This window comes from Leuciscus leuciscus, assembly GCF_965113295.1.
Source record: "Leuciscus leuciscus genome assembly, chromosome: 6".
Lineage (NCBI taxonomy): Eukaryota > Metazoa > Chordata > Actinopteri > Cypriniformes > Leuciscidae > Leuciscus > Leuciscus leuciscus.
In genome coordinates, this window is record NC_138730.1 from 40,755,634 (window position 1) to 40,780,637 (window position 25,004).

At 37.6% G+C, this 25,004-nt stretch overlaps 1 protein-coding gene across 5 annotated transcripts in view; it reads right to left on the bottom strand.

The window, feature by feature from the left end:
• gigyf2 (GRB10 interacting GYF protein 2) overlaps positions 1 to 23,862 on the bottom strand; it is a 29,632-nt gene extending 5,770 nt beyond the window's left edge. For 2 of the 5 annotated variants that reach the window (XR_014206759.1, XM_082172957.1), the window contains exons 1-24: positions 23,761 to 23,862; positions 18,036 to 18,086; positions 16,395 to 16,533; positions 16,181 to 16,276; positions 15,784 to 15,892; positions 15,423 to 15,531; positions 15,129 to 15,169; positions 14,445 to 14,477; positions 13,604 to 13,780; positions 13,298 to 13,527; positions 13,040 to 13,190; positions 12,260 to 12,499; positions 11,935 to 12,131; positions 11,421 to 11,571; positions 10,217 to 10,383; positions 10,033 to 10,127; positions 9,485 to 9,583; positions 9,176 to 9,315; positions 8,335 to 8,432; positions 8,073 to 8,216; positions 6,922 to 7,080; positions 2,427 to 2,660; positions 1,412 to 1,540; positions 982 to 1,269 (exon numbers count right to left, since the gene is read on the bottom strand). Coding sequence is in view for 4 of the 5 variants with exons in the window: in XM_082172957.1 (XP_082029083.1) it covers positions 982 to 1,269; positions 1,412 to 1,540; positions 2,427 to 2,660; positions 6,922 to 7,080; positions 8,073 to 8,216; positions 8,335 to 8,432; positions 9,176 to 9,315; positions 9,485 to 9,583; positions 10,033 to 10,127; positions 10,217 to 10,383; positions 11,421 to 11,571; positions 11,935 to 12,131; positions 12,260 to 12,499; positions 13,040 to 13,190; positions 13,298 to 13,527; positions 13,604 to 13,780; positions 14,445 to 14,477; positions 15,129 to 15,169; positions 15,423 to 15,531; positions 15,784 to 15,892; positions 16,181 to 16,276; positions 16,395 to 16,533; positions 18,036 to 18,073 (3,264 nt within the window). In the remaining variant the exon portion in view is untranslated. Of the gene's footprint in view, positions 1 to 981; positions 1,270 to 1,411; positions 1,541 to 2,426; positions 2,661 to 6,921; positions 7,081 to 8,072; positions 8,217 to 8,334; positions 8,433 to 9,175; positions 9,316 to 9,484; positions 9,584 to 10,032; positions 10,128 to 10,216; positions 10,384 to 11,420; positions 11,572 to 11,934; positions 12,132 to 12,259; positions 12,500 to 13,039; positions 13,191 to 13,297; positions 13,528 to 13,603; positions 13,781 to 14,444; positions 14,478 to 15,128; positions 15,170 to 15,422; positions 15,532 to 15,783; positions 15,893 to 16,180; positions 16,277 to 16,394; positions 16,534 to 18,035; positions 18,087 to 23,760 lie in introns of those variants that run through there. The other 3 variants (XM_082172959.1, XM_082172958.1, XM_082172960.1) reach the window with 3 other exon arrangements.
• Positions 23,863 to 25,004: the final 1,142 nt, after the last annotated feature.

Here is a 25,004-nt window from a genome sequence, read left to right on the forward strand (position 1 = left end):
GATCTGCACAAAAAAGCAACACTATGTCCATAGAGAACAAACTCAATCTCAAAATAAATCATGCATCTCAGATTCTTTTACTTAATTAAACAGGATTTTAAACTTGCAGTTTTCCCTGTTGTGTACTTGAATGTGTACCTGTTTTAGTCAATATATGCATATGTATAAAAACTGGTGTATGTGTCAATACATATGAATTAGAGCTTGATTGATATAAAATAAAAGGATTATTGTGCCAATACTAGTAAAATGTATATACTGAATTTAATGTTCTTAGTCTTTCCTTCCTGTGACAGGGCAGCTAAGAGAGAAGCCATAAGAGTTTACATTACATTTCAGATAGTTTATCATGGAACACAAAAATATAAATTTCCATTAAAAATAGATTTATGCATAATGCAGTACTTTTTGAATTATAAAACAAGCCGGGACTCTTATTCTGAACTATATGTCTATGGTTTCCTACTGTCAGCAGAGGAAGATAAAATACGCACTCTTACAACATATTAAAACATAAAAACAATGGTTGTCATTGTTCGCGAACTGCCTGACACATTTTTACTTTGAAATTTGCAAATCATAGCCTTATGAAATGTAATCATAATGTTTAATCATCACCACCTGCTCTCAGCCATTCACTGAACAAGGTAGACGCAGCTAGAGAGAGTGACGGCGGGGAGAAAGCAAGACCTCGCGCTCGCAGGACAGTACTGGAAACATTTGAAGGTTACTGAGGTTTGTCCAAAAAGTCGCTAGATTTGTCGCTTTTTTGAAAAAAATGTCGCTAAAGGGGTCTGAAAAGTCGCTAAAAATAGCGACAAAGTCGCTAAGTTGGCAACACTGCAAGCTGCATAACAGGACTTCTGTTGTACAGCTAAAATAAAAGGAAGTGGGTGAAACCAGAAGCCAACATTCAAGTTACAAACAGACTCTTACGTCAAAAACAAGGTGGGTATCTGCATCAGGATGTGTGAAACTAACCACTCGGTTCTGCTGGGTGACGGTTGAGTGTTGCAGCTGCTGCTGCTGCTGCTGTTGTTGTTGTTGTTGTTGTTGTTCCTGCTGTTGTTGTTGTTGTTGCTGCTGCTGCTGCTGTTGTTGCTGCTGCTGTTCCTTGCGCTGTTTCATCTGCTGTGCTTCCTCTCTCTGGATCTCCAGTAGGGACTTGGTGGCCTCTGGCTGCTTGGCCACGCTGCCCCAACCCGAGAGCTTCGCCTGAGGTTGCTGCTGCTGCTGGGCCCTCTGGAGCTCCTGTTGTTGTCGTCTTTGCTGCAGGAAAAAACAAAACAGATCAATGAGAAAAAAGATGATCTCTATGTAATGGTTTTTGCCTCTTGCTTGGTCACATGGGAATCTGTTGAAAGCTTGGTCACATGAGAAAGCTTGAGTTGGGGAAGAATCCCTGGCATACCTCCTCTCGTGCTTGTTGTTCTCTTTCCTCCTCCAGTTTCTGGATCTCAGCAAGCGACAGGGCATTCTGAGACTGTGAGAGAGTGTTTGCTGTGGTCGACTGCTGGCCCCACTTGGAGGATGAAGGGAGCTGGGAACATAGACATGAAAAAAATTTAATTAATAATACAATAACTGGGTCAGTCAAACAAACAAACAAACAAAAAAACAGTTTTCAGGTAATGTACAAACCAAGTTACCGTCATAAATTCCATTTTGTAAAATAATCAGGCATGTGATCAAAGCTCCAAAAAGGAAAACCTGTTTTTCCTCATTCGTAACTATGCAATATAATAACACTTCACTAATTATTATATGTTTATAATATTTTTTATAATTTAATAAATTGTTATATTGTATAAATTATAATTGTATAATTCCTCACATTGATAATTTCAATGATTAAATAAATCTATTATATTGCAATTGCAATAATCCTATTGCACTGTAAAAATGTAATATTAATAGTTATTTTTAATTACTATTATATTTTTTATAATAATAATTATATATTTACAATTTTGCTTATAAATACTCAAAATCATGTTATTTAAAGTATAAAAATTAAACAAAACAAATGTCTAAATATTGTAATAACTATTGAGCTGTAAATACATTAATTATAATATTTTTTATTATAATATTTGTATTTAAAAAAAATGTAAACTTACAATAATAATATTTATGGCCATCTTCAATTCTTTATTTTAGCAGAACACCACAGGGAGAAAGATTTACAAACAAATTTGGGAAAATGGTTGATGAGTGGTATACATGCATTTCAAATGTATTTGCTTAAATCTGAGGGGGGAAATGCTATGTTCTCAATTCACATAGGCCCAAAAAATCCAAATAAATACGGAAGAATCACTTCCCTGAATAATGGATTATCTACCAAACTATATAAAAATGAAATCTTCTCAGGAAGTGAGACTAGTACAAAGACTAATAAATATCTGCTCCACAGGATTTTTCACCTTCATCTGTGCGAGCTGCTGTTGTTGCTGCTGCTGCTGCAGTCGACGGAGAGCCTCCTGCTGCTGCTGCCTCTGTCTCTGTAGCTCCTGCTGTCTCAGCGCCTCCTGCTCTCTCCTCTTCTGCTCCTCCAGCTGTTGCCTTGCCAATGCCGCCGCCTCCTCTTCTAGCCTCTTCTCTTCCTCACGCCGCTTCTGAGCTTCCAGTTCTTCCTGTTTCCTCCGCTCCTCTTCCTGCTGGAACAAAAATAATTAGATCAAAAAGATCAATAACAGCACTAAACCACACTAAATGTCATCTCAGCTAATACTGCCAATCAGAGCCGGATTAACGCAAAGGCAAACTAGGCACGTGCCTAGGGCCCGATTGGCGGGATGGGGCCCAGACAGAGGGACAAAAAAAAAAAAAAAAAAAAAAAATGTCCAATGTCCTATCTACAATTTATTTCAATATTTATTAATTAACTAAAAATAGTTACGATGTTTATCTTAACCATAGACTGTTACATTACTGCAGTTAAACCAATGAATGTGTCCGTTACAAAGCGGGTGCCGGCTTCTGAAAGTATATGTAACGAACGCATCCATCAGGTGCTGCGAGGCAAAAGCCTAATAAGCACACAAAGAAGCACAGCTCATAATGCAGGTGTGTGAGTTGTCGTCATCTATTTTGGAGTGATTGCAATGTATTCTAAATATAAACTTGTACTGTAGATCAGCGTCATTTCTGGAAAAATCATTCACCGCTTTATTACGAGTTTAAAAGAGCGCGAGCGTCATTAACGTGCCCAGACGCGACGCTTTGAATTTGCGCGTACAATGAATAACATCGCGTCGGGAGCTGACTAGTAAAAAAGCTACAAAATTAAAAGACAAGACGTCTGTATTACGTCAAGCCAACACACTACAACATTTTTAAATGTTTCAAATAAAGGATCTCATATCTATGGGTCTATCTTCTAAATTCTGCTGATGATTAGATTATACCCTGACATTACGCCAATAATATCAGTTTATATATTTTTTTCTGCTCAGTAGCGATCGTGTCTTTCTCTTCCACTTGATTTGTGTATAGCATATTTAAGGTAGCAATGCAATATAAAAGCACTTATGCTCATCTACTGAAGTGGGATTCTGGAACTGTGAATAAATTGAATAAAACAGCAAAATAACAACAACAACAATAACATCTTCATTAAACAAAAAAGAGATTACCTTAGATAAAGTTTGATTACATACAGTACCGGTAAAAGTCTGGACCCATTACTATTTTTAATGTTTTTGAAAGAAGTTTATTATTATGCTCTACAAGCCTGCATTTATTTGATCAAAAATACAGAAAAAAAACAGGAATATTCAGCAAGGATGTGTTAAATATATAAAAAGAGATAGTGAAGACTTTTTTAAAACAACTTTTTAATAACCAAAAATCCTGAAAAAAAGTATCACAGGTTATAAAATAAATATTAAAGGAGAAGTTCACTTTTAAAATGAAAATTCTGTCATCATTTACTCACCCTCATGTTGTTTCAAACCTGTATAAATTTCTTTCTTCTGCTGAACACAAAGGAAGATATTTAGAAGAATGTCAGTAACCAGACAGTTTTTGGGTCCCATTGACTTCCATAGTATATTTTTTTCCTACTATGGAAGTCAATGGGACCCAAAAACTGTCTGGTTACTGACATTCTTCTAAATATCTTCCTTTGTGTTCAGCAGAAGAAAGAAATTTATACAGGTTTGAAACAACATGAGGGTGAGTATATGATGACAGAATTTTAAAAGTGAACTTCTCCTTTAAGCACCATTTCTAGCATTTGATAATAAATCTGAATATTATAAAGTTTTCTGAAGGATCATGTGACACTAAATTCAGCTTTGCATCACAGAAATATAAAGTATAGTAAAATAGAAAACCATTATTTTAAATTTTAATAATATTTCACTATATTATTTTTCTGTATTTTTGATCAAATAAATCCAGGCTTAATGAGCATAAGAGACTTCTTTCAAAAACATTAAAAATAGTAATGTGTCCAAACTTATGTACTGTGTAAGTAAAAATATACTGCTTTTAAAATTAAATGTTGTATAAATAAAAAGGTTAGGAATCATATTTGTTTCAAGTGTTTTTTTATTGGGGGTGGGGGGCCTCCAACATGAATTTTGCCTAGGGCCTCCTAATGTCTAGAACCGGCCCTGCTGCCAATCTAACCAAACTCAGAAGAACTAAGTCATTTGTGGCAGACAGCCATGCATTAATGATTGTACCATGGTTAATGGCTGATCTTAGCTCAGACAAAAAGCTTTTCTAAAATATCATCAAAACCGAAGTCATTGATTTGCTTGCAAAAATCCACTTTAAAGATGTGCTCGAAGCCAAATACTATGTTCAGAAAATGATGCATTCTACGGAGCTCCTTAAGAGACATGGTGATGGAAATATATATTTCAATGCTTTTGCATTCTGTCGCAATTATATAGTTTGATAGTTATATTGTATATAATTTGCAGGCATCAGGGCACAGCTATCAATAAGCAGGGTATTGAAATAGTTTTTGAATGCGCTCGCTTTGCAAAACTTGCACTTTACGATTCGCAATCACGCGTACTGTGTATAAGGAGCGGCGGTACTGACCACACATTTTACAAGATATGATATTTGTCAATGACGCTCAGGATCTGTTGCGCACCAAATCCTCCAACATCGCCCTGTCAGTCATCTCTCCTTACTCTCTTCCCGTGATAAGTGAAATCTGATGTACTGTAATGTAACCGACTTCCGCAGCAAGCCTAACCATGTCCCCTTAGGGGCTCCGTAGAATGCGTTATTTATTTTCCATGCCTTTCCGAATTTGGAATTAGGCTTTGGGCAGATCCTTAACAGACAGTAAAAATAGTAGGCATAGTAGGGCTGGGACGACACACCTATCTCCTGATTCGATACTATCACGATACTTGGGTGCCGATATGATACGTATTGCGATTTTTTTAAGAATTGCGATTCTACAAGTATTGTGATTCGATAATGCAATCAAATTTTTTTTTAACACTAGACCATCAGGAAAAGTGAAATCATACACTTATACATGATGTATAAGATTTATAATATTTTACAAAGGAGCATCATACAGTACTACATTCTCTTGAATAAATGATTCAATAACAAATAAAAAATGTAACAGTCACTTGTCGCCACTTAGTGGCGAAACAATTTAATAGATAAATGCGTTATTTTAAGCACCAAGTTTCTATCAAAAGTTGATTTTGATCGCTATCGTAGCATCAGTGTTCATATTTGAACTTTAAACTTATCCAAGTACTTCTATGATCATTTATGAGGTTGAAGCTGTTTCATGACAACTCTATCTGGGTCAGCAGCAACACAGATTAGAATGTTGCGATATGATTTTGTCCAAGTTGAATAGACAGACAAATTTAAAGATGGTGTGGGTGTTTGAATCAAGATCACAGTCTTTTAAAGATGAATCGTGCAGCTCTATTGTCTTATCTCTCTCAGCATATGAGTAGAGAGAGGGCTTTACAGTGCTTTCAGTCTCACGTCTCTTCCACGCGTCCACTTGAAAGGGATATTATGTTACTCAACACTCATAGATAACGACATTTCATCCTCTGTGGCTAACTTCTGTCAACCTCATATATAAGCAAGGACAAAAATAAAGCATATCTATTATCTTATATAAATATAATATAAATATAAAGCATATAAATATCTATTCTGGAATAAAAAAATTGTGATAGCTAGGTGAATAGATTTTTTTCTCCCAGCCCTAAGGCATAAATTAAGTTACATATTAAGACCTTTTTGTAAATGTTGTACAGTTCATCTGTTCATTCAATATATCAATTTTAAAAACTACTGGCCTAAATGATCCTTTACACCTAACTAATGGGGCTTTTCCACTACACAGTACCAGCTCGCCTCGGCTCGCCTTTGTTTGGTTTTCCACTGTGTAAAAGTTGTACCTGTACCCGCTTCCAGGTACTTTTTTTCGTACCACCTCCAGCGAGGTACTAAGCGAGCTGAGGCAGTACTAAAATGTGACGTGAAAACACGGCAGACTGCTGATTGGTCAGAGAGAATCGTCACTATTCACTGCGTCATCATTGCACGCGCCAGACGGAGTATCCTGAATAAAAAACAGCAAAAACAAAAACATCCAAAAACAGCATACACTCGATTTCCTCCATTGTCCTGTGTGTGTGGGTAGTGGGTGTGTGTCGCGTAGAAGCTTTAAAGTCACGGCAGTTTCCTGCGGCGTCGCTATGACGACCAGGTACTATTGTGGAGGTACTATCTGCAATGGAAAACGGAGCGAAAAGCGAGCCGAGATGAGGCGAGGCGAGGCGAGCTGGTACTGGTAATGGAAAAACGCCATTAGATATTGGTAATGACCCAACAACTGCTATTTTACAAAAGCTTTGAACATTCGATTTTGGGTCCATTTTATAATAAATGTTCATACACAAGTCTTACCTGTTTGCGGAGGAATTCTTCCCTTTGTCTCCTCTCTTCCTCTTCCCTCCTCCTTTCCTCCAGCCGGCGGAGTGCCTCCTCCTGAGCTAACCTTTCCTCCTCCTCTTTCTGCCGTCGCTGTGCCGCCTCCTGCTCCCGCTGCCTCTGGAGAGCCTCCTCCTACAGAAGACAGAGTGCGTATTTTATATATATTATAACTCCAAACGATCAGCCACTTAATGGAACCAGCTGATAACCACTTTATGAAATAACTCCCGACTGGTGGTCGATTGATATAATGCTAAGGCCGATATTTGGCATTTTTAAAATATACGGTAGGCATCAGCCAACAAGTTATGTTTGGCCGATGTGTCGGAAGCGAGACTTATTTTGATGGTGCTGAGAACCCCAGCGCCTGAGAACACAGCGCTCCCATTCTCTGTCTTCATTAGTTTACTGTCTGTTTAACAGTCCAAACAAAAAGCAAAACAAGCCCCTTAAAAACGAATAAGCAGGCATGGCAAATCTGTACGAGAGGGACAAATATAAACAGTATAACTAGGATTACCAATATCCAACAAAATTAAAAGGCAGGAAATGTGATTTATTATGAATAAAAGTTCAATATAAAATATTTAAATTGATAGATGAAGTAAAACCATAATATGAGATTGAAAAATAATAATTCAACAAAACTTTAAAGTTTAATTACATTTATAAGTTATATTTAATATTAATTAAATTGGGGACACACCCTTGGCACGTTTCCTTCATTTTTGGTTGAACTACTCCTTTAAATGAAACAAATTATTTCATTACCTTTTCACTTTAAAATAAAATTCAAAGTTTAGAATCAAATCTATCGAGAATCAATTTAGAATCAGATTGTGACATTCCAAAAGATTCCCAACTCTAATATATAAACCAAAAATCACTCACAAGTTTAGTTGTGTGAACGTCAATGTGCTATATACTTTTTTAATGAAAGCACATAAAGAACAGTGTTTAGGCTTGAACAACAATCAACAGTGTCATGTGAACATGTACGAGAAACTCATACTTAAAGCAAAAATGCTCTCATTCAACACCTTCGTTTCATATTTGTTTTAAATGCAGAGCTTTGTTTTTGAATCTCAGCACTAATCATTGCATAATTTCCCTTCTCTCCTGACCTGTTTACGCCGTGCCAGCTCTTCTTCCTCCAAACGTTTCCGCTCCTCCTCTTGTCTAGCACGCGCGAGCGCCTCTTCCAGTCGCTTCCTCTCCTCCTCTTCCCTTTTTGCCCGAAGCTCTGCATCCCGTCTCTCCATCTCAAGCTTTAGAGCAGAAAAGACCATTAAAAAATAATATTAAATTTACAAAATGAGACCCTTGTATCAGTCCCACGGTATCCTTTATTTTAAGTCACAAAATATCTACTCATATCTTTCTCACCTTCAAAGCTTTGGCTTTCTCCAGCTGAATCTGTTCAAGGGAAGACGCTTGAGGCATGGAGTCTAGTGGCAGATCCCATACGCTACTCCCTTCCCATGCTAAAAAACACAAACAGACTTAGAATAAGCATATCATTTCTCAATATGACTGTTAGAGATCAGCATATATACAAACTTAATTATGAGTCTTATCTGTTTAACCAATTTTGATACTCTAAATTTATAGACATCATGGAATAAAAGTTAATGATATACCAAATATGGAGTTTAATGCTACTGTAGTAGTAAAGGGCATGAACACTGTGAATGTAAAGACAATATATAATAGCAGAAGCCACTACTCCACTTCAAAGCAAAAACAACTGTCAAATGCCACACGTTTCTGTTCTGCTTAAGTGGCATCTCATTCAGCTGAGTCAAATCACTAGCAACAGAGCTATATACCACGAGATGAGGATGAGTCATATCAAAAAACGAAATGAGTGGTGTGTTACTGTAAGTGAGAGTAGAAAACAAGCACACCAGACATAAGAGCTGCAGGAAGGCTGCAGCACTTTTTTTCCATTTAAAGCTACTGTGACACTCTGACTCAACTGCTGATCTAATGATTTGAGGAGTTCAAGACAACAAACAAGGTGAGGTGAATAACTAACATCTAAAAGTTTGAAGGGAGACAAACAAAAGGCATAAACTGACTCTGTTCAAGTATGTGGGGTGGAAATGGATCAAGATTTTCAAAAAATTTGCCTCAACATATTCTACACTAGGAAAAAGTTCCAGTTCTAAACATGCCCTTGTGCTGAACTTATTGCTTGGCAGAGCAGATCTCGGTGTTGACGTACTGCTGGGAGTGGTGGGCTGCATGTTTGGAGAACAGGATGCCTGAGTGGAAGAGTTCTGCATTTCCCAAACAGATCCCGAGTCTGGAACGGACATGGAACGTGTGACGGGAGGTAAGAGGCTCTGTTGAGGTTCTGGCGTTCTGCAGGTGCACACAAATCAAAATGTGAGATAGTGTCACAGATGCTCAACCACAATACCAATGCAGTGCATCACACCACCCACGCTTTACATTAATATGCCCTCTGTTTGCCCTGATGAAAGGTGTAATTCTGACAAGTTAGCTGAAAACAGAAGTAAATTAATCTCACCTGATCTTGAGCGCCTGATGGAGAAGGAGATTAAGCTGCTGCTGTTGTAGAGGAGGAGCAGAGTTTAAAACTTTCTGCTGAGCCAGAGCATACTGTTGCCTAGAGGACAAGAGAGAGTCTTCATTTAATGGCATAAAAAAAATAATAATAATGTGTTTGCATGTTAGACATAATGATTTTGATTTGATCTAAATGCTGTTCTTTGAATTTTCTATTCCAATTGTTTTCTACATTGATAAGAAATGTTTCTCAAGCAGCAAATCAGCATATTAGAATGATTTCTGAAGAATCATGTGACAGTGAAGACTGGAGTAATGATGCTGAAAATTCAGCTTTGCAACAACAGGAATTAATTTCATTTAAAAATAAAACTGGGCTGAAAATAACATTGATTCAACAAATGGTGTGAGTTTATGGCAGAACTACCCGTTTTTTTCCTAACAACGGACAACAGAAGAGTGAAATTAAGTTAATTAATAGTAATTAGTAGTAATTTGTTTTTGATGTTCTCTCTAGCAATTCTGTTTGTGCTGCAAAAAATGACATACCTGAGTAAGTACTGATATTGCAGCTGCTGCATCTGATACATATTTAGAGCATTCATCTCCTGTTGTCTCTTTATCCTCTCTTGATCTGCATCTCCCTATATACAGACAAACACACACATGCTGAACAACAGGGGAAGTCGTCTTGGGTCTGGCATTTCTCACAGATAAGCAAGTCTCTTATTACCAGTACAGGAGGCAGTGGGGGGCCGGGTGTAAAGGGCACTCGCCCCCACAACTTCATCATCTCTCCCAGGGGCTGGAACATCTCGTCACATCCTCGCTTCACCTGCAAGGTCATGGTGAAATAGCCCGCCTGAAACCACTCAGACATCTCCTGGTTATTAAATGGTCCTGTGAGAAAACAGACAGACTGGGGTCACTCAATGTGGCTATTTAGAGCAACACGGTAACATTTTGAATTCTCTGAAGTAGAGAGGCTTCATCACAGGGAAGGGGAACAAGTTGTTAGTTCTTATGGTACAGGTTTTAACATACATGGACAGATTATGTCGTAAGGCATTGAGTAATTTTGTAGTTGACGTAATCGATTAGTTGAAAATAAAAATGTTTAAAACTAGAATGATGTACATGATATTAGGGATGGGCGGAATGACAATATTTGTCAAGTCAAGACAAGTCACATTTATTTTTAACAACACTTTATACAAAACGGATTGTTTCAAAGCAGCTTTACAGTGATAACAGGAAAATAATGCAACAAAGTTATTTGGATGTACAGCAGATCTAGAAGAAAACAGTGTCATTGTCCAGCTCAAGTAAGTTCAGTGTTGATTCATTTCCGTTGTAAAAATCATAAGTTATTTAGTTAATTTATCTATACAGCAGCTCTGGAGAAAACAGTGATGTCATCGTCCAGCTCAGTTCAGTTCTCATACAATGGAGTCAATGCAGTCAGATCAATAATATTGTTATCAAGGCCCCGGAAGAGTTTATTATTACAGATTTTGCAATATAATTTATATCTCGGTAATATGTAATATATCCATGCTGAGGAAGGCACGCGCCGAAACGCGTCTGTGCAAATACAAATAAAAACGTATTTAAGCATAGTGCGGCCTCTCTCCCAATTTATGTAATATATCCATGCTGCACAATACTAAAAGTTATTGACACTTTAGCGTGATAAAGGCACTATGAGGCACTCAAGACTGGAGTAATGGCTGCTGAAAATGTAGCTTTTGCAGCTTAAGAATAAATTATATTTAAAAAAAAATTTAATTCTTACGTTTCATAATAAATAAAAATAAATGGAGCCTTGGTGAACATAAGATAATTCATAAAAAAATGTATAAATGTAAAAAAAATTAAAAAAAATAACTGCATTTATAATGCAGTGCGAAAGTTAGAGTGGATACTGATTTGCCCACCTTGGATCTCTCCCTGCGGATCTTTGTAAAACCATTTGAATGCAGCCTCATGGGTAATGGGAAGAGCTGTGGGTTTGGGACCAATCTTGGTGGCCAAACGCTCATCGTCCAAACCGCCGTCCTGCAGGTATGCCACCATTTTCTCAGCTTCCTGTTTCAGATAGGGAAAAAGTCTACTGTTCAAACTTTCGATCTTCATGGAAGCATTGTAATGTGGCTGATAGACCTTAGAAGTAGCTCTGATACCTTTAGCAGTATTTTATACCAATAATTTACACCATGTCAAAACCAGACACACGCATCACAACGAAATGTGACAAAAGCAAATTCCCGACAGTAAACTGATGCCCCAGTTCAATTTCCAACAGACTTCAAGTGCTCACGCTACTTCTGACACAAAGAACAAATGAATTTGCAACGGTTGCTTTGTCGTATCCGGTGTTGAAACCAAGTGTTAGGCACCAACTCTATATTTAGATGCAAGCACTGCTGTACAGTAAACGGCCATTCACACCTGCTCAAAGTGCTTGAGTCCCTCATCCTCATCCATGTCAGAGGGCAGTGCAGAGGGCCGACTGAAAGGACCAACAATGCCTTTGGAGTGGGGGAGAACAGGAGCCACCGCCACTGGCATCTCCAGAGGCTTGACCTGCTGGGTTTGCGTGGGCACTGACTGAACGGGGAGCACAGGAGGAGTAGAGAGCGGAAGATCTGGAAGCAGAGACAGTGAAATTCAGCATTCCATAAATTAAGGCTACAGGTTTTATTTTCCAAAATATATTTTTAAGGAACTATTTTTGCATAAGTATTTGCATATGTTTTATTCATTTGATTATTACCTGGGAGTGTGTTTGTTACATGTGGTATGGAAATAGCCTCCAAAATGCTGTTTGGTAGGGTTGTGTGTAGTGGTGCTTTGCTGAGTTCAGGTACTGTCGTTCTCTCCAATGGTCTCTCACTTTCTTCAGCCTGTTCCGGGTTAACAGACGAAAGGGGTGCCGGAGTCGCAGCCTTGGGAGGCGTTACCACTGCTGGAAATGGTACAGCAACCGGCGATGGCTCTTCCGATTTACTGCCTTCTGGTAAACCAAAAATAAAGCTCGATTAAAAATGATGACAATGATATACAATTGTTAAAGAGTTGTTCAGACGTGAACTGACAACGTACAAGATTGAAGAATTAAAAATGGTAACATTAAAATACAGTTAAATATTTTGGGGCCTGTCATTTTTAAAGATAAAATAAATGCTGTTCTTTTAAACTTTTCAAAAAATATTAAATATTAATATTATTAATTAAAACTGTTTTCAACACTGATAAGAAATGTTTCTTGAGCAGCAAATCAGCATATTATAATGATTTCTGAAAGATCGTGCGACAATGAAGACTGGAGAAATTATGCTGAAAATTCAGTTTTTGCAATCTGATTTTCAATATGTTAAAATAGAAAATAGTTATTTGAATTGTAATATTTCACAATATCAGTTTTACTGTATTTTTGAACAAATAAATGCCACCTTTGTGAGAGACTTGCCTGCCTGTAACTAAACTGATTAACTTGATTTAGTCCATTAACTTGAAATGGAGTACCCGATGGGATTTCTTAATGCCGCCTTACCTTCATTTCGATTACTCTCACATCTAGTTTCTGTATCAGTATCTTTGGTTTGTTCTGATTCACTGTCATCCTTTTCTGTGTATTCTTCATTCTCCTCCAGTGGCCGGAAGTCCAGCTCCGCCTCTTCCAGGATAGGCTCCTTAGGAGCTTTCTAATTGAGCAATGACGAAAACTTACTGATCGAAAATACATTTATCTAGACAGACATTCTTATTAACTAAATAAAATAGAATAAAAGATCAAAATTCAAGAACTCACTTCCCACGCCCTCACCTTAAGTGAGAGGAAGGCCCCCGAGGAGTCAAATGTCCCCGTCTCCTCCTCTGCATCTTCCAGACACCATTCTGGCAAAATGTCCCTCTCCTCCTCTACGCTCCCGCTGCCTGACCGAGGTCTACGGTAACCAGCACGCTCCTCATCCCTTGAGTCAAAAGGAAAACGCCGACGTTGATCCGGGTGTTCCCGCCACCCTGCTGATCGTGGGCCATCTGCAAATGAGGAATCAGTTTGTATCCGAACATTTTTAAAATAAGTTCTTGATGAAAAAAAGGCCACGCAACACACCTGGACTTGGAGGACACCATCGTTCGTTCTCCCGACGAGAACCTGCAAGCCTCCAGCCACTATCGTCATCCTCTCCATTCTGCTCATCTCGAATCGAGCGCCAGTTGTCACTTCCTGAGCGAATGAATTCGTGTTTTCGCGTGTTCCCTGCACTAGCATCCTCATAGTTCGCCCGTACTTTTGGGAAGAAAAAAAAATAAAATCAATGAAAAAAAAAGATCCAAATAGTACATTTGCAAATGCAAAATCCTCTTGTAATTACACACTACCATTTAAAAGTTTGGGACAAGTAAGCTTTTTTTTTAATGTTTTTGCAAGAAGTCTCATATGGGTGTGAAGCTGCATTTGTTTCACAAAATATACATCAAAAAGTAATATTGTAAGACAATACAATTTCAAATAACTTTTTTCTATTTTAATATGTTAAACTGTAATTTATTCCTGTGATCAAAGCTGAATTTTCCGCATCATTACTCCAGTCTTCAGAGTCACGTGATCCTTCAGAAATCATTATAATATGCCGATTTGCTGCTCAAGAAACATTTCTTATTATTATTATCAATGTTAAAAAACAGTTGTGCTGCTTAATATTTTTGTGTAAATCGAGATTTTTTTTCAGGATTCTTTGATGAACAGAAAGTTAAAAAGTTCAAAGAACAGCACTTATTTGAAATCAAAAACTCTTGTAACAACATAAGTCTTTACTGTTACTTTTGATCAATTTAACATCCATGCTCAAAAGTATTTTTTCTTAAAAAAATAAATTAAATTAAATTACATACAAACCTAATGAGATAATGGTAGGGTACATTTTATAGGTCTGTTAGCAAAGAGGACTTACTGTGATTGAGTGGGAAATGGGCTGGTGCTCCATCTATGGACAGAGAGATTAAGTTGGTTCAGTACTGGCATATAATGTGATGCATTACATCAGGTCACACTTTGTAGGAGAGAGTGGGGTCATCTGTGCCCTTTTTTCCAACAACTACCCCTAACTTTGGAAAAAATGCACAGAAATTTTGCATGTACAAAGTGTTAATCACTTTCTCATATGCAATCTCTCAATCAAAGGCAGCTGTATATGACCATTTCTAAATACATGGTGACATGACAAAAATTGTGCAGTTTTCAAACTGTGGGTCACAGAGTGGGAAAGGTGGGTCGCACAAATTGGCTGTAGCTAAATTTGCATTTCAGTAAATCACTTACAGTTCATCTCTGGACCGGAGTGAGTGTTTTTATGTACATATTTCATATACTCTTTAACCAGAGAAAATGAAGAAATTAAAACTTATATATAAAGCGATGAAATTAAAATACTATAAAAAATACTCAATTCTGTCCTAAGATTAGGTTTACAGTAATGTCAATTGTTTTCTAATCTCAAATATTTTGGTGGGTCTTGATATAGATTATAGTTGTCTAGGTGGGTCCTGGAATGGAAAAGTTTGGGAACCGCTGTTCTAGATTATGGGGGGCACATCTGATACCTCTCACTTATGTCTTAAAAACCTAGCATACTAACCTGGATCTTTTCGCCCTGGCTTTTCGAACCTTTTGTCTCCCCTGGAAAAATAAATAAATTAAAAATTAAGTTTAATCAGGGTAACCTGAACCAAATGTGCAAAAACAAAGACACCTAACATCCTTAATTTGTCCTTTCTCACGGTTTATTTTAGATACCATATCTGGGCCATAACATTTTTAATTTCAGCACTTAGTCTGCATACTCTGAGTTACAAACTAACATATCAAATGTTGTATATATTTCAATTGCTTACAGACAGTTTGTGCTGCAGGTGCAATTAATTTTGAGTACCTCTCCTCCCAACTCTGGGAGCGATGCATCTCTCTCCCTCCACGGCCAAAACCTCCCTCCACATCATCAAAACTTCTTTGGTAAAATCCTCCTTCTCCTCTGCCCCTCCCTGTCAATCAAACAAAAAAGGGCTCATGAGCCTATGCACAAGTCTAACCTTTTCTCACCATAACTGTGCAAAAGAAATTCAGTGTACAGAGACAACTATTTAGGAAGGAAAATGTTACACAAGGTGACAAAAGTTTGCACACTGCTCTGGTTTAACAGAAAGAAAAACATTTCCGCTGCTAAAAACGTGTCAAGTAACTGCACTTCTTTTAGATGGAAAAAAAGGAAAGTCTGTGGTTGCAACGTAGCTCACCTCGCCCCCGTGAAGAACTTCGGCCTCTAGGTGCCCCCGCCACCGTCCCTCCACCCCTTCCTGTCAGACGGAGTACAGCTGCACTGTTTACAGACATGGAGAAATTTCTCTGTGGAGACAGACATGCATGCAAAGCATTGTAAAGGCCACTCCATTCACAGATGCAAGACTGGTTGCGTGACAGCAAGACTGTGAGTAGGCTATCTGTTTCGACCACAGCGCGTGCCAAAATGACATCATATGCAAAAAAAACAAATGCCACTACTTGAATACGTAGGCACAGCTTTTTCAAAGCACTTTCATAGAGAATAGAGAGCTGCTGCAGGAAGCACCTCTTTGTCATTTCTAATTCATGTGCAATTCTTAGGCCGCAGTAAATAAATAGGTCGATTCTTACCTGCTCCTCCTCTGTAAATGGGACTAATGCCAATGGTGGCAGGGGCTCCTCTTGTAAAATAGGTAGAAATTCCTTATCATGAAGATCTACCGGAATCTAAAAGAGAAAATAAAAAGGTTAGTAACATTTTAAACACGAATACAAATCAGGACGATAAATGAGTCTTCAGAGCATGACAAAAAATTATAAGTCAGCAAAAGACAGACGTCCTTACCATGTTATCTTTTACATAAAGTGCTAGCATCTCTTCTCTCCCATAGCGATAGTCTGCAAGTTTATACTTTGGCAATGCGGGTGAGAGTGGAGGGGAGGCCACACTGCTGCTACCCACTCCACCTGACAGGGCGCGGAGCCTGGGACACAGCAGAGACAAAACATGCTACGTCATCATATAATTTGATATGTTAGTAGACACTAAAACAAATACTGTATACTCCTCATACCAAGAACATAAAAAAAAAATTCTATATCTATCTATCTATCCTGAATTCTGTAAAAATGATTGAAAAACACTATGGTAATTGAGCAGTAGGAGAGTTTAAAAGCAGAAATGTGAAACTTGTCTTTTTGTTAAAGTATTTTAATAAAATGAAAAATGTATAATAAATTTGTATTTGTTTTAATTATATTTATATATATTTACATCACACAGATTTTTGTTAAAGCATTTACATAAACTCTTAAATCAAGGTGTGTTAAAGCATTATGTGTTCAGATAAGTGAAATAACTAAATAAAATGCAACAAAAACATACTAGATTTATATAATATTCTGATTTGTTGAGTCAGCAACACTTTACAAAATAAGGATTCATTTAAAGTCCCCCTGTGGTGAAAATTAAGGTTTTAATATTGTTCAAGTGTCTATGTGGTGATTAATATTTTCTCCTTAAAACTGCAGTGAACCAAAGACAGTCTCAAAAATGTGGTTTGATTGAAACCGCTGGTGTTTCTGACGTCACAAACTACCTAGTAACCAATCGCGTCAACGTGTGGATCTCTGAGCTGGTGTGAGTGAGCGAGTGGAGGCGGGGCTAATTTCCATATTCATAGAACCGCATATACTAAATGAGGCAAGGGTGTAGAATTACATTCAAGCTATTTGAAGGCATGAAGTGATTTTTTTTTTCAAAGAAAAAACACCTAAATATGTAAATTTGATAATCAAAGATGAGTTTTAAGGGATAAATTGATTGACTACAGGGGGACTTAAACATTAGTTAATGCATTAGCTAACATGAATAATGAGAAATATCTGTTTTAAAGCATTTATTAATCTAGTTAGCAAAAATATAGTTCATAGTTTGTTCGTGTTGGCTTACAGTACATTAATGTTAACAAATGCAACTTTTGATTGTTATAATGTATAAGTACATGTTGAAATTAACATTTTCAGTATTGCTCATTTTAATAATGTAGTTAACCAATATTAACTAAAGAAACCTTATTACAGTGTTACCAATAAAAGTCTAATATGTCAAATAATTCTGATATTTTCAATCTTAAATAATACTTTTTCCAGATCTTTCACTTTTAGTGTGTGAAACCCTGGAACTTACAAAATGCTTAACTTTTGAATCAATCAAATTAAAATAAATCAGTGGCAATACCCTGTATGCATGTTTTCTGAGAGAAAATTTATTTTCTGTGTAATTGACAGCACACCACAGATGACGTCCATCTGTGAAATGGACATAAAGCTTAAGTTTCATTTGGTATAATCACTATTCACTAAACTTGGAAGCAATCCTGACTAAGGCTGTACATACATAATCAGCCTGAACATTTACGGTGTTTCATTAAAAAACTATTCACAAAGCTGCTTCAGACATTGATGCTTCAGCAACAACACTCACCATTCTGGTCCGAAGTTAAGCGTCTGGGTTTCTGCCATTTTCCTTCAAAGTCTGAAGAAAATTAAAATAATTTGATTAATAGCTCAGCACACAAATATGAATTGACTTAAATGAAAAATACTGAACATTCAGAAAATAAACGTTGTTTATGTTACACTACATCGCTTTCAACTAAAAACGGAAAACTTTTCATGTTCAAATTCATTTACTTGACGGCATGAACGCAAATTTGTGCAAACGGAGAGGTCATGCGCATGCATATTACTTGTTTGGTCTGTAGGATTGTAGTAGAATTGCATGATTAAGCTTTAAAAAGATTGAAATTTTGATTCAAACACCCACGCAACGTTATTCCTAAATGACAACCTGTGTCTATTAAATCCTTGACAAAATCACATCGGCACTGCCGCTGACCCAGAGGGAGCAGTTGTCATGTTTAGGTTTAAATAAATTTTATACACCTAAAGCATTATCGTATTGCATATCGAATATTGCATTTTTCTTCAATATCACGCAGCCGTAATCACTACCATAGACATCAGTGTTTATATCCAAACTTTTATCTCAGTACTTCTGTGAAAATGTGTATATTTGTAACAGAAATAATGATACTGTGTGGTTGAAAGGACTGTTTGTGAAGCTGTTTCATACCATTCTTTCTGTCAAAAGAAAGCATTACAACTTTTGAAAGCGAACAGCGGTGTTTCAGCATTAGCCTACATAAAGTAGCGTCACAAATCTGTCATTTTAACATCAATGTAAACAATAAAAAAATCGATTAAAAAAAACCTACAAACTGAATAATCAAATATAACAATAAAACACTACATTGTCTTCGCATTAATTAAATATATATTGATTTATATTAAAGCTACAAAAGTTACTCAGTCAAGAGCAGTGAGAGATTTTCTTTTGTTGTTTGACAGACAGCTGCAGGTTTACCAGGCTGCTGTCCCTTTAAGACCTAATGCATGGATCCTACTGACACGTAGACATGTGCCGGTATTCGGTAATGCGATAAATCGCGGTAATGAATATGCACGATATTGTTATCGCGGGCACTTCAAAATACCGTGAAAAATAATAGATCCGAATTTAGATTTTTAGAACGCGCATTATAGCTTATTTTCCATCAATCGCTTAAACAAGCACTGCCTATGCTGCGCGAAACACGTGCGCACTCTGATGTAAACAATCGCCACGTGTATAAGCATGCGGCCGGTGCGCACTTCTAGTCTAATGTAAACAGTCCTCACATGGAGAAGCAGCATGGCGGAAGGAGGAACGCCGCCGCCTACAGTCTATGGCCGCCGCCGATCTATCCGGATCCATCCCGCTTCTAAAAGCAGAGCTGCCAACTCGACGCATTCAGCGCGAGACTCCTCATACGCTCACGCCACACATCCGTTTTCTCACGCAGAGAAAAATCGCGGAGCAAAGAGGACACGAAGACCGTCAAACAAGACAGAGCAGGTTACTTTTGATATGAAACAGGAGAACAATTGTGTCACAGAACGTTACATTTAAACTATTTAATGACCAGCAGCATGTTAGATGACTAAAACATAAAGAGGAGTATTTTGCTGAATATGTGCACTGCACTTTTTTACATATTTATTATATTTTTACTTGTGTCATTACATAATTGTTATTATAATGAAAACCACATTATATTTGATTTAATTAGTTATTTGTAACCTTTAATAATACCAGCTGATAGGGCTCTATATGGTTACATAGCATTGTGTGAGATATTTTTTTTCATGAGAAAAAAATAACATGTGGGCTATCTACTGTAGCCTTCCTAATATTTATCCAAAATAAGTCAATATTGAATCAAGATTTAAATCAAATCCCAAGTATTGAATTGAAATCGTTAAATTTGTGTTAAGCAATACAAACAGTAGGCTAGCCTACCAGTCATTGTACCATGTAATCATTGTAACATGATGTTGTCACTAAACTTAATAAAATTCAGTTTAGTTACCAAATGTTTTGACAATCACAATTACACCTTGTGATGCAAGTTTTATTTAATTTTTTACATCCCCCCCCAAATCCATCTGTTTCTCATGTGCAATTAAAATATCGTGATAATACCGTATACCGTGATAAAAGATCACTCAATTAATCGCAGCATGAAAATGTGATACCGGCACATGCCTACTGACACGCATCCAATTTCTTTCCCAACTGTTTAGGTTCACTTAAGAAATAACTGTGTTTTTACATGAATGCTCACCAAGACTGGCATTTTGACAACTGTGTGTGTGTATTTAAACTGAATTCAGGATTGCACACTGTCTGGGAGATGGCTTTCTGTGCGCGCATTTCGGTTGTGTCAGACAGAACAGCAATGAGTTGTTTTCTGCAGCTTATTGCGCTTAACACTTTTTATCATCAAGCAAGTTGCACGTAACATTTGCGTGCCCACTGTATCTCTGCTGTATGTGTCAACCTAACCCCTCATTTACACTGCACAAGTCTGCGGCGCATTACGGCTGCGACACGGCTACCGGAGCTGATCACGCCCATTCTAGTCAATGCTTGTGTTTACACCGGCCGCGACGCGGCGCGTTTCAGAAGCTTCCCAGAAGCGGCTCTCCATGCTGCTTCGCTAAATATAGGCGCCTAGTCTATTTTTGACTGACGCGCGTCCAAGTCGCACCGGAAATACTAAATAAAAGTCAAAAAAGTTCAAAATAAACACCCTGTGCAAACTCCCAAACGTATTACACACAAATATCCTTGGTAGAAAGAAACTTTAGACTGTATGGTAGAAACCCAAAAATCAAGAAAAACCACGTCGGACAGGCAAATCATGTGGTCTCGCACATCCAGTCGCTCCGCTTCTGAAATGCTCCTGGTGTGCGTTGGCACCGCGTGGAGGACGTAATAAAACATTGTCGCAGACGTAATACACCTCAGACGTGTGCAGTGTAAATGAGGGGTAAAACTTTTGCGCAACTTTTTGAAGTAGCCTATTAAAATCATTTTCAGATATCAGAAGGCCTTGCGATATGCATATCGTGATATGTACATTTGCGATATATCGGAACTTGCCGCTTGAAAAAAAACAACTGTATCGATTACATTGTTACGCCACTTGGTGGCAACAAGTGAGTGTTAATTTGTATATTTCATTGAATCGTTCATTCAAGAGATTTGTTCAAAAACGATTCATTCAGTAATGAAACAAAAGTATTTATGAATTATTAATTCATATAGATTCTAAAATTATTCATTCAAATTAATCAAACATTTTTAAATAGACTGCAGGAATTTAGGCTATATTTAGTCAGAACCTCAAGTAAGTACATGTTAGTTTGTTTAGGCCTAGTTGTTTGTTCAGAATCGTGATCTTTATTTGAAAAAATAAAATAATAATTTAAATCATGATTCTCAATTTATCCAGAATTGTGCAGCTCTAGCGCGTAGTGTTCATTTACAAAGTGACATAGTTAACTACTAGCCTGGCAGTCTAATACAGCATTTTGAGTTGTTTTCGCAGATCTGTGTGAATAGGGATTACTTTGACAACGTTGTTGTCTGTACGCGAAAAACGCAAAGTAAAAACTTTTCAGTTTTTTGCACGTGTAAACATACCGCAAGGCAATACAGCAAAAACATATACAAGCAAGGACACATATCAACATTAGGATTATACATTTATCACCTGGTGCATGTTTAAAAAGTGGAAATGTCAATTAGTACTTTACAGGTTTTGCAGCGTACCATCAAATGCATGCAATTTACTAAAAATCTCCACATACTTCAGACATATTTGCAATAAACATACAAAAACAATATTTGTGTTTTGAGTGTGAGCGGATTCGTGAAATGAAAACTACACCTACACACATTGAAAAAAGAAAAGAAAAGAGGATGACAGATAAAAAATTGCATGTACATATCTCCTATTTCCATTGTTTGGGGCTTCCCCTTTGGTTGCAACTGCAAACACTCGCCAACGCAATGCTTATGAATACACAAAGGTGACAACCTTTAATCTATCAACCTTTGATCTAAAATAAATTAAGCTATTGACTTTTTATTTTCAAATGAACACCTTAAAAAATGTGCATGATTTTATTTAAACTCCCAGATAGGTATAATAACACTGTATATAAACAGTGGTTACTTTGACAGTAAATCATTTTTTCCAGCATATTCTAGAGGTGACCCCCATTCATTCAGCACCTTAGTGTACCCCCCCTTTACTGTGACGAGCTATTTTAAGAACTCTCCCGATTAGGAAGGGCATTCTCAGACATCTGTGCAATCCATGGCTTCCCTTGCCCACTACGTAGTGCAACTAACTTTTTTCAACTTGATTTGAAATGATCACATTGCAGTGGCATCTTGGCAGACTTGTCAAACCAGACCCATTTAACCTCAGGGGAAAAGGAGACATTCATTTATATTTTATAATGAATTACCTTTTATTTTCGGCTTAATATTATATATTCAGAACTGCTACGCAGTCACATTATGTAGATGACATAAGGTCTATGCAAAACAAACAGTAGTGACTTGCTGATGCAGGGATTTAAACCACGTGTACAACGCAATGAAGTAATACAATCCAGATCACACACACCATCAACAAAATCTAACCACAAATATACACACACTATCTATCTATCTATCTATCTATCTATCATTTCGATAGGTTTATCTGATCAAATCATGCGATTACGCGGTTGCATCAGATCCCAAATAGACATGCATAGTTATTGTATTTGTAAAGTCAATAAAGCTATTTTAGGTTGAAAACAGATGGTCAACAGATTTTTGCCAAGTTACAATCCATTACACTTGCATCGCCTGTTTAGAAATGTAATAAGCGTATAAAACAATAGGTTTTCAGAAAACCACTGTAATATGCGTGGGAAGAGTCATAATTAGTCTTTTGGAGGCTGATAGGTCTGAAAATACACTTTGGTATATTGTCAATCCCATAAGTGGCTTGGCAGTCATTAAGGCTTGTATAGGTGATCGTGTGTAACTGATCTGTATCAAGACTTAACGTTTTTATTTCTACAAACCTCAAAGGGAATACTAATAAATGTCATTTTAAAGTTTCATCGATCACGTCCATGTCGGTTCATGCCCTCATACTCCCTGTAAGCACTGCAGTCCACAAGCTAGTTCAAGAAAACACAAATTAATCCATTTAGGAACGTTTAGATGTAACGTTAAGTTAACGTCAATGTGGAATATTGAATTGACAGCTTCAGATGTTAAAGACGTTTAATGAGGCGTTTTAATAAAGCGAAATATCCTAGCCTGGCTATCGCTGGACATTTAACTTTCTGACTTCCAACTCCTAAGTTACCAACTTTAAATCAGTCCCACGCACCGCTGAGAAGTGTACGACCTGTCAAATACCGCCGTAATAAATGCCGACAGGAGCACAGAAGCACATCGTACGGCCGACGGGAGTAAATATGTAAGTTAGTTGACACGAGTTTTAATCCGTGCGGCCTATGCTTACAGTTTCCAGCCACATCGCATTCCACTACAACTGCCTACGGATAGCTGATAGCATCATCAGCGGTAGGCCAGTCAAATCAAGCCCGGTGCTTCCGGGCCTAACAACCATGCGGGCTAGAATAGCGTCGGTCCGCTAAGTTGGGGCGGGTCTATGTAACTGAGAATTAACGTAGGAATAGATACGTTTTATTTTAGAGTAAAACCGTGTACGCCGGGCCCGCTGTCTTACCTCTGCTTTTACTGACAGCGCTGAGTTTGTGTGCGAGTGGCGTCTCTCGTTTCGTATCCACAAGATGGCTGAATGTAGGTCACATGACAAACACGTATGCTGAAAATTGCCCGGATGAGAGTGAGCGTGCTGACAGCAGCACTTCCCTAGTGCGCACGCGTTGGACTTCCATGTTTTATGGGGATTTTCCATAGACCTGAATCAGAAATCGCCCACTAAACCCTCATTCACTATTCCCTACCTTAGTCCATTAATACTGTTCACTTGAAGGAATGAATGAAAACGAGTAAGCGAATTCGGCCGGCCGTTAAGCATACATCAGTTGTACACTCGTTATTGCGGTGCAATATGTGGGATGGAAGGAGTGCACTCAACGTCACTATGGTTTCGGAGACCACTACAAATGTCTGTCCCCTCAAATAGCGCCCTATTTGAGGGTATAGGGGGCGATTTCGGATTATAAATGTATAGGCTACATAATTTTTTATACAGTACAAACTTATTATAGGCAACCCCTTAACCCTACCCATAACAGAAAACTTTCTGCATTTTTACATTTTCAAAAAATATCACTGTGTGATTTACAAGATGTTTTTCCTTATGGGGACCAACAAAATGTCCCCAAAAAAATTAAAATAAAAGAAAATTATGTATTGGTCTTTTAATGGTCTTGACTTAACCAATTTAATAACAATTCACTTGTCAGGAAATTATCAAGAATTACACAAATATGTAGCTTAGCCCGGCATAGCCTCCTCTTAGTTTTCTTTTACTGCAGGCCTATAAGCCATGTGGGTAAACTTGCAAACAACTTTTTACAGGAAGAAGAGTAAGTGTTGTTCCACTCAATGTTAATGGCTTCAAACTGTTCACGAGTAGCTGAAAAATGTCTACCAGTTCGTTTGAGTTTAATGTGAGACCAAAATTCATTAGGGTTCAAATCTGGACTCTGACCAGGTCATTACATGAGCCTGATGGACTTGTTCTCAAGCCATTTCTTGGTTGTCTAGATGCAGTCTGGACAGAAGCATTGTCTTGTTGAAAAATAACATCTGATCATTCCTCTTTAGATAACAACTTTTCATTTGTGGGAAGCATGCAATTCTGCAATATTGTCATGCACCAAAACATTAAATTACTTTTAACAGTAAAGCATTTCACCAATACCAGCAGCCAAGAGTGCCACTAGCAATTTTAGGCCATATGAAAGAATGAGTTTGGGCCCCCACCGCACCCATTCCATT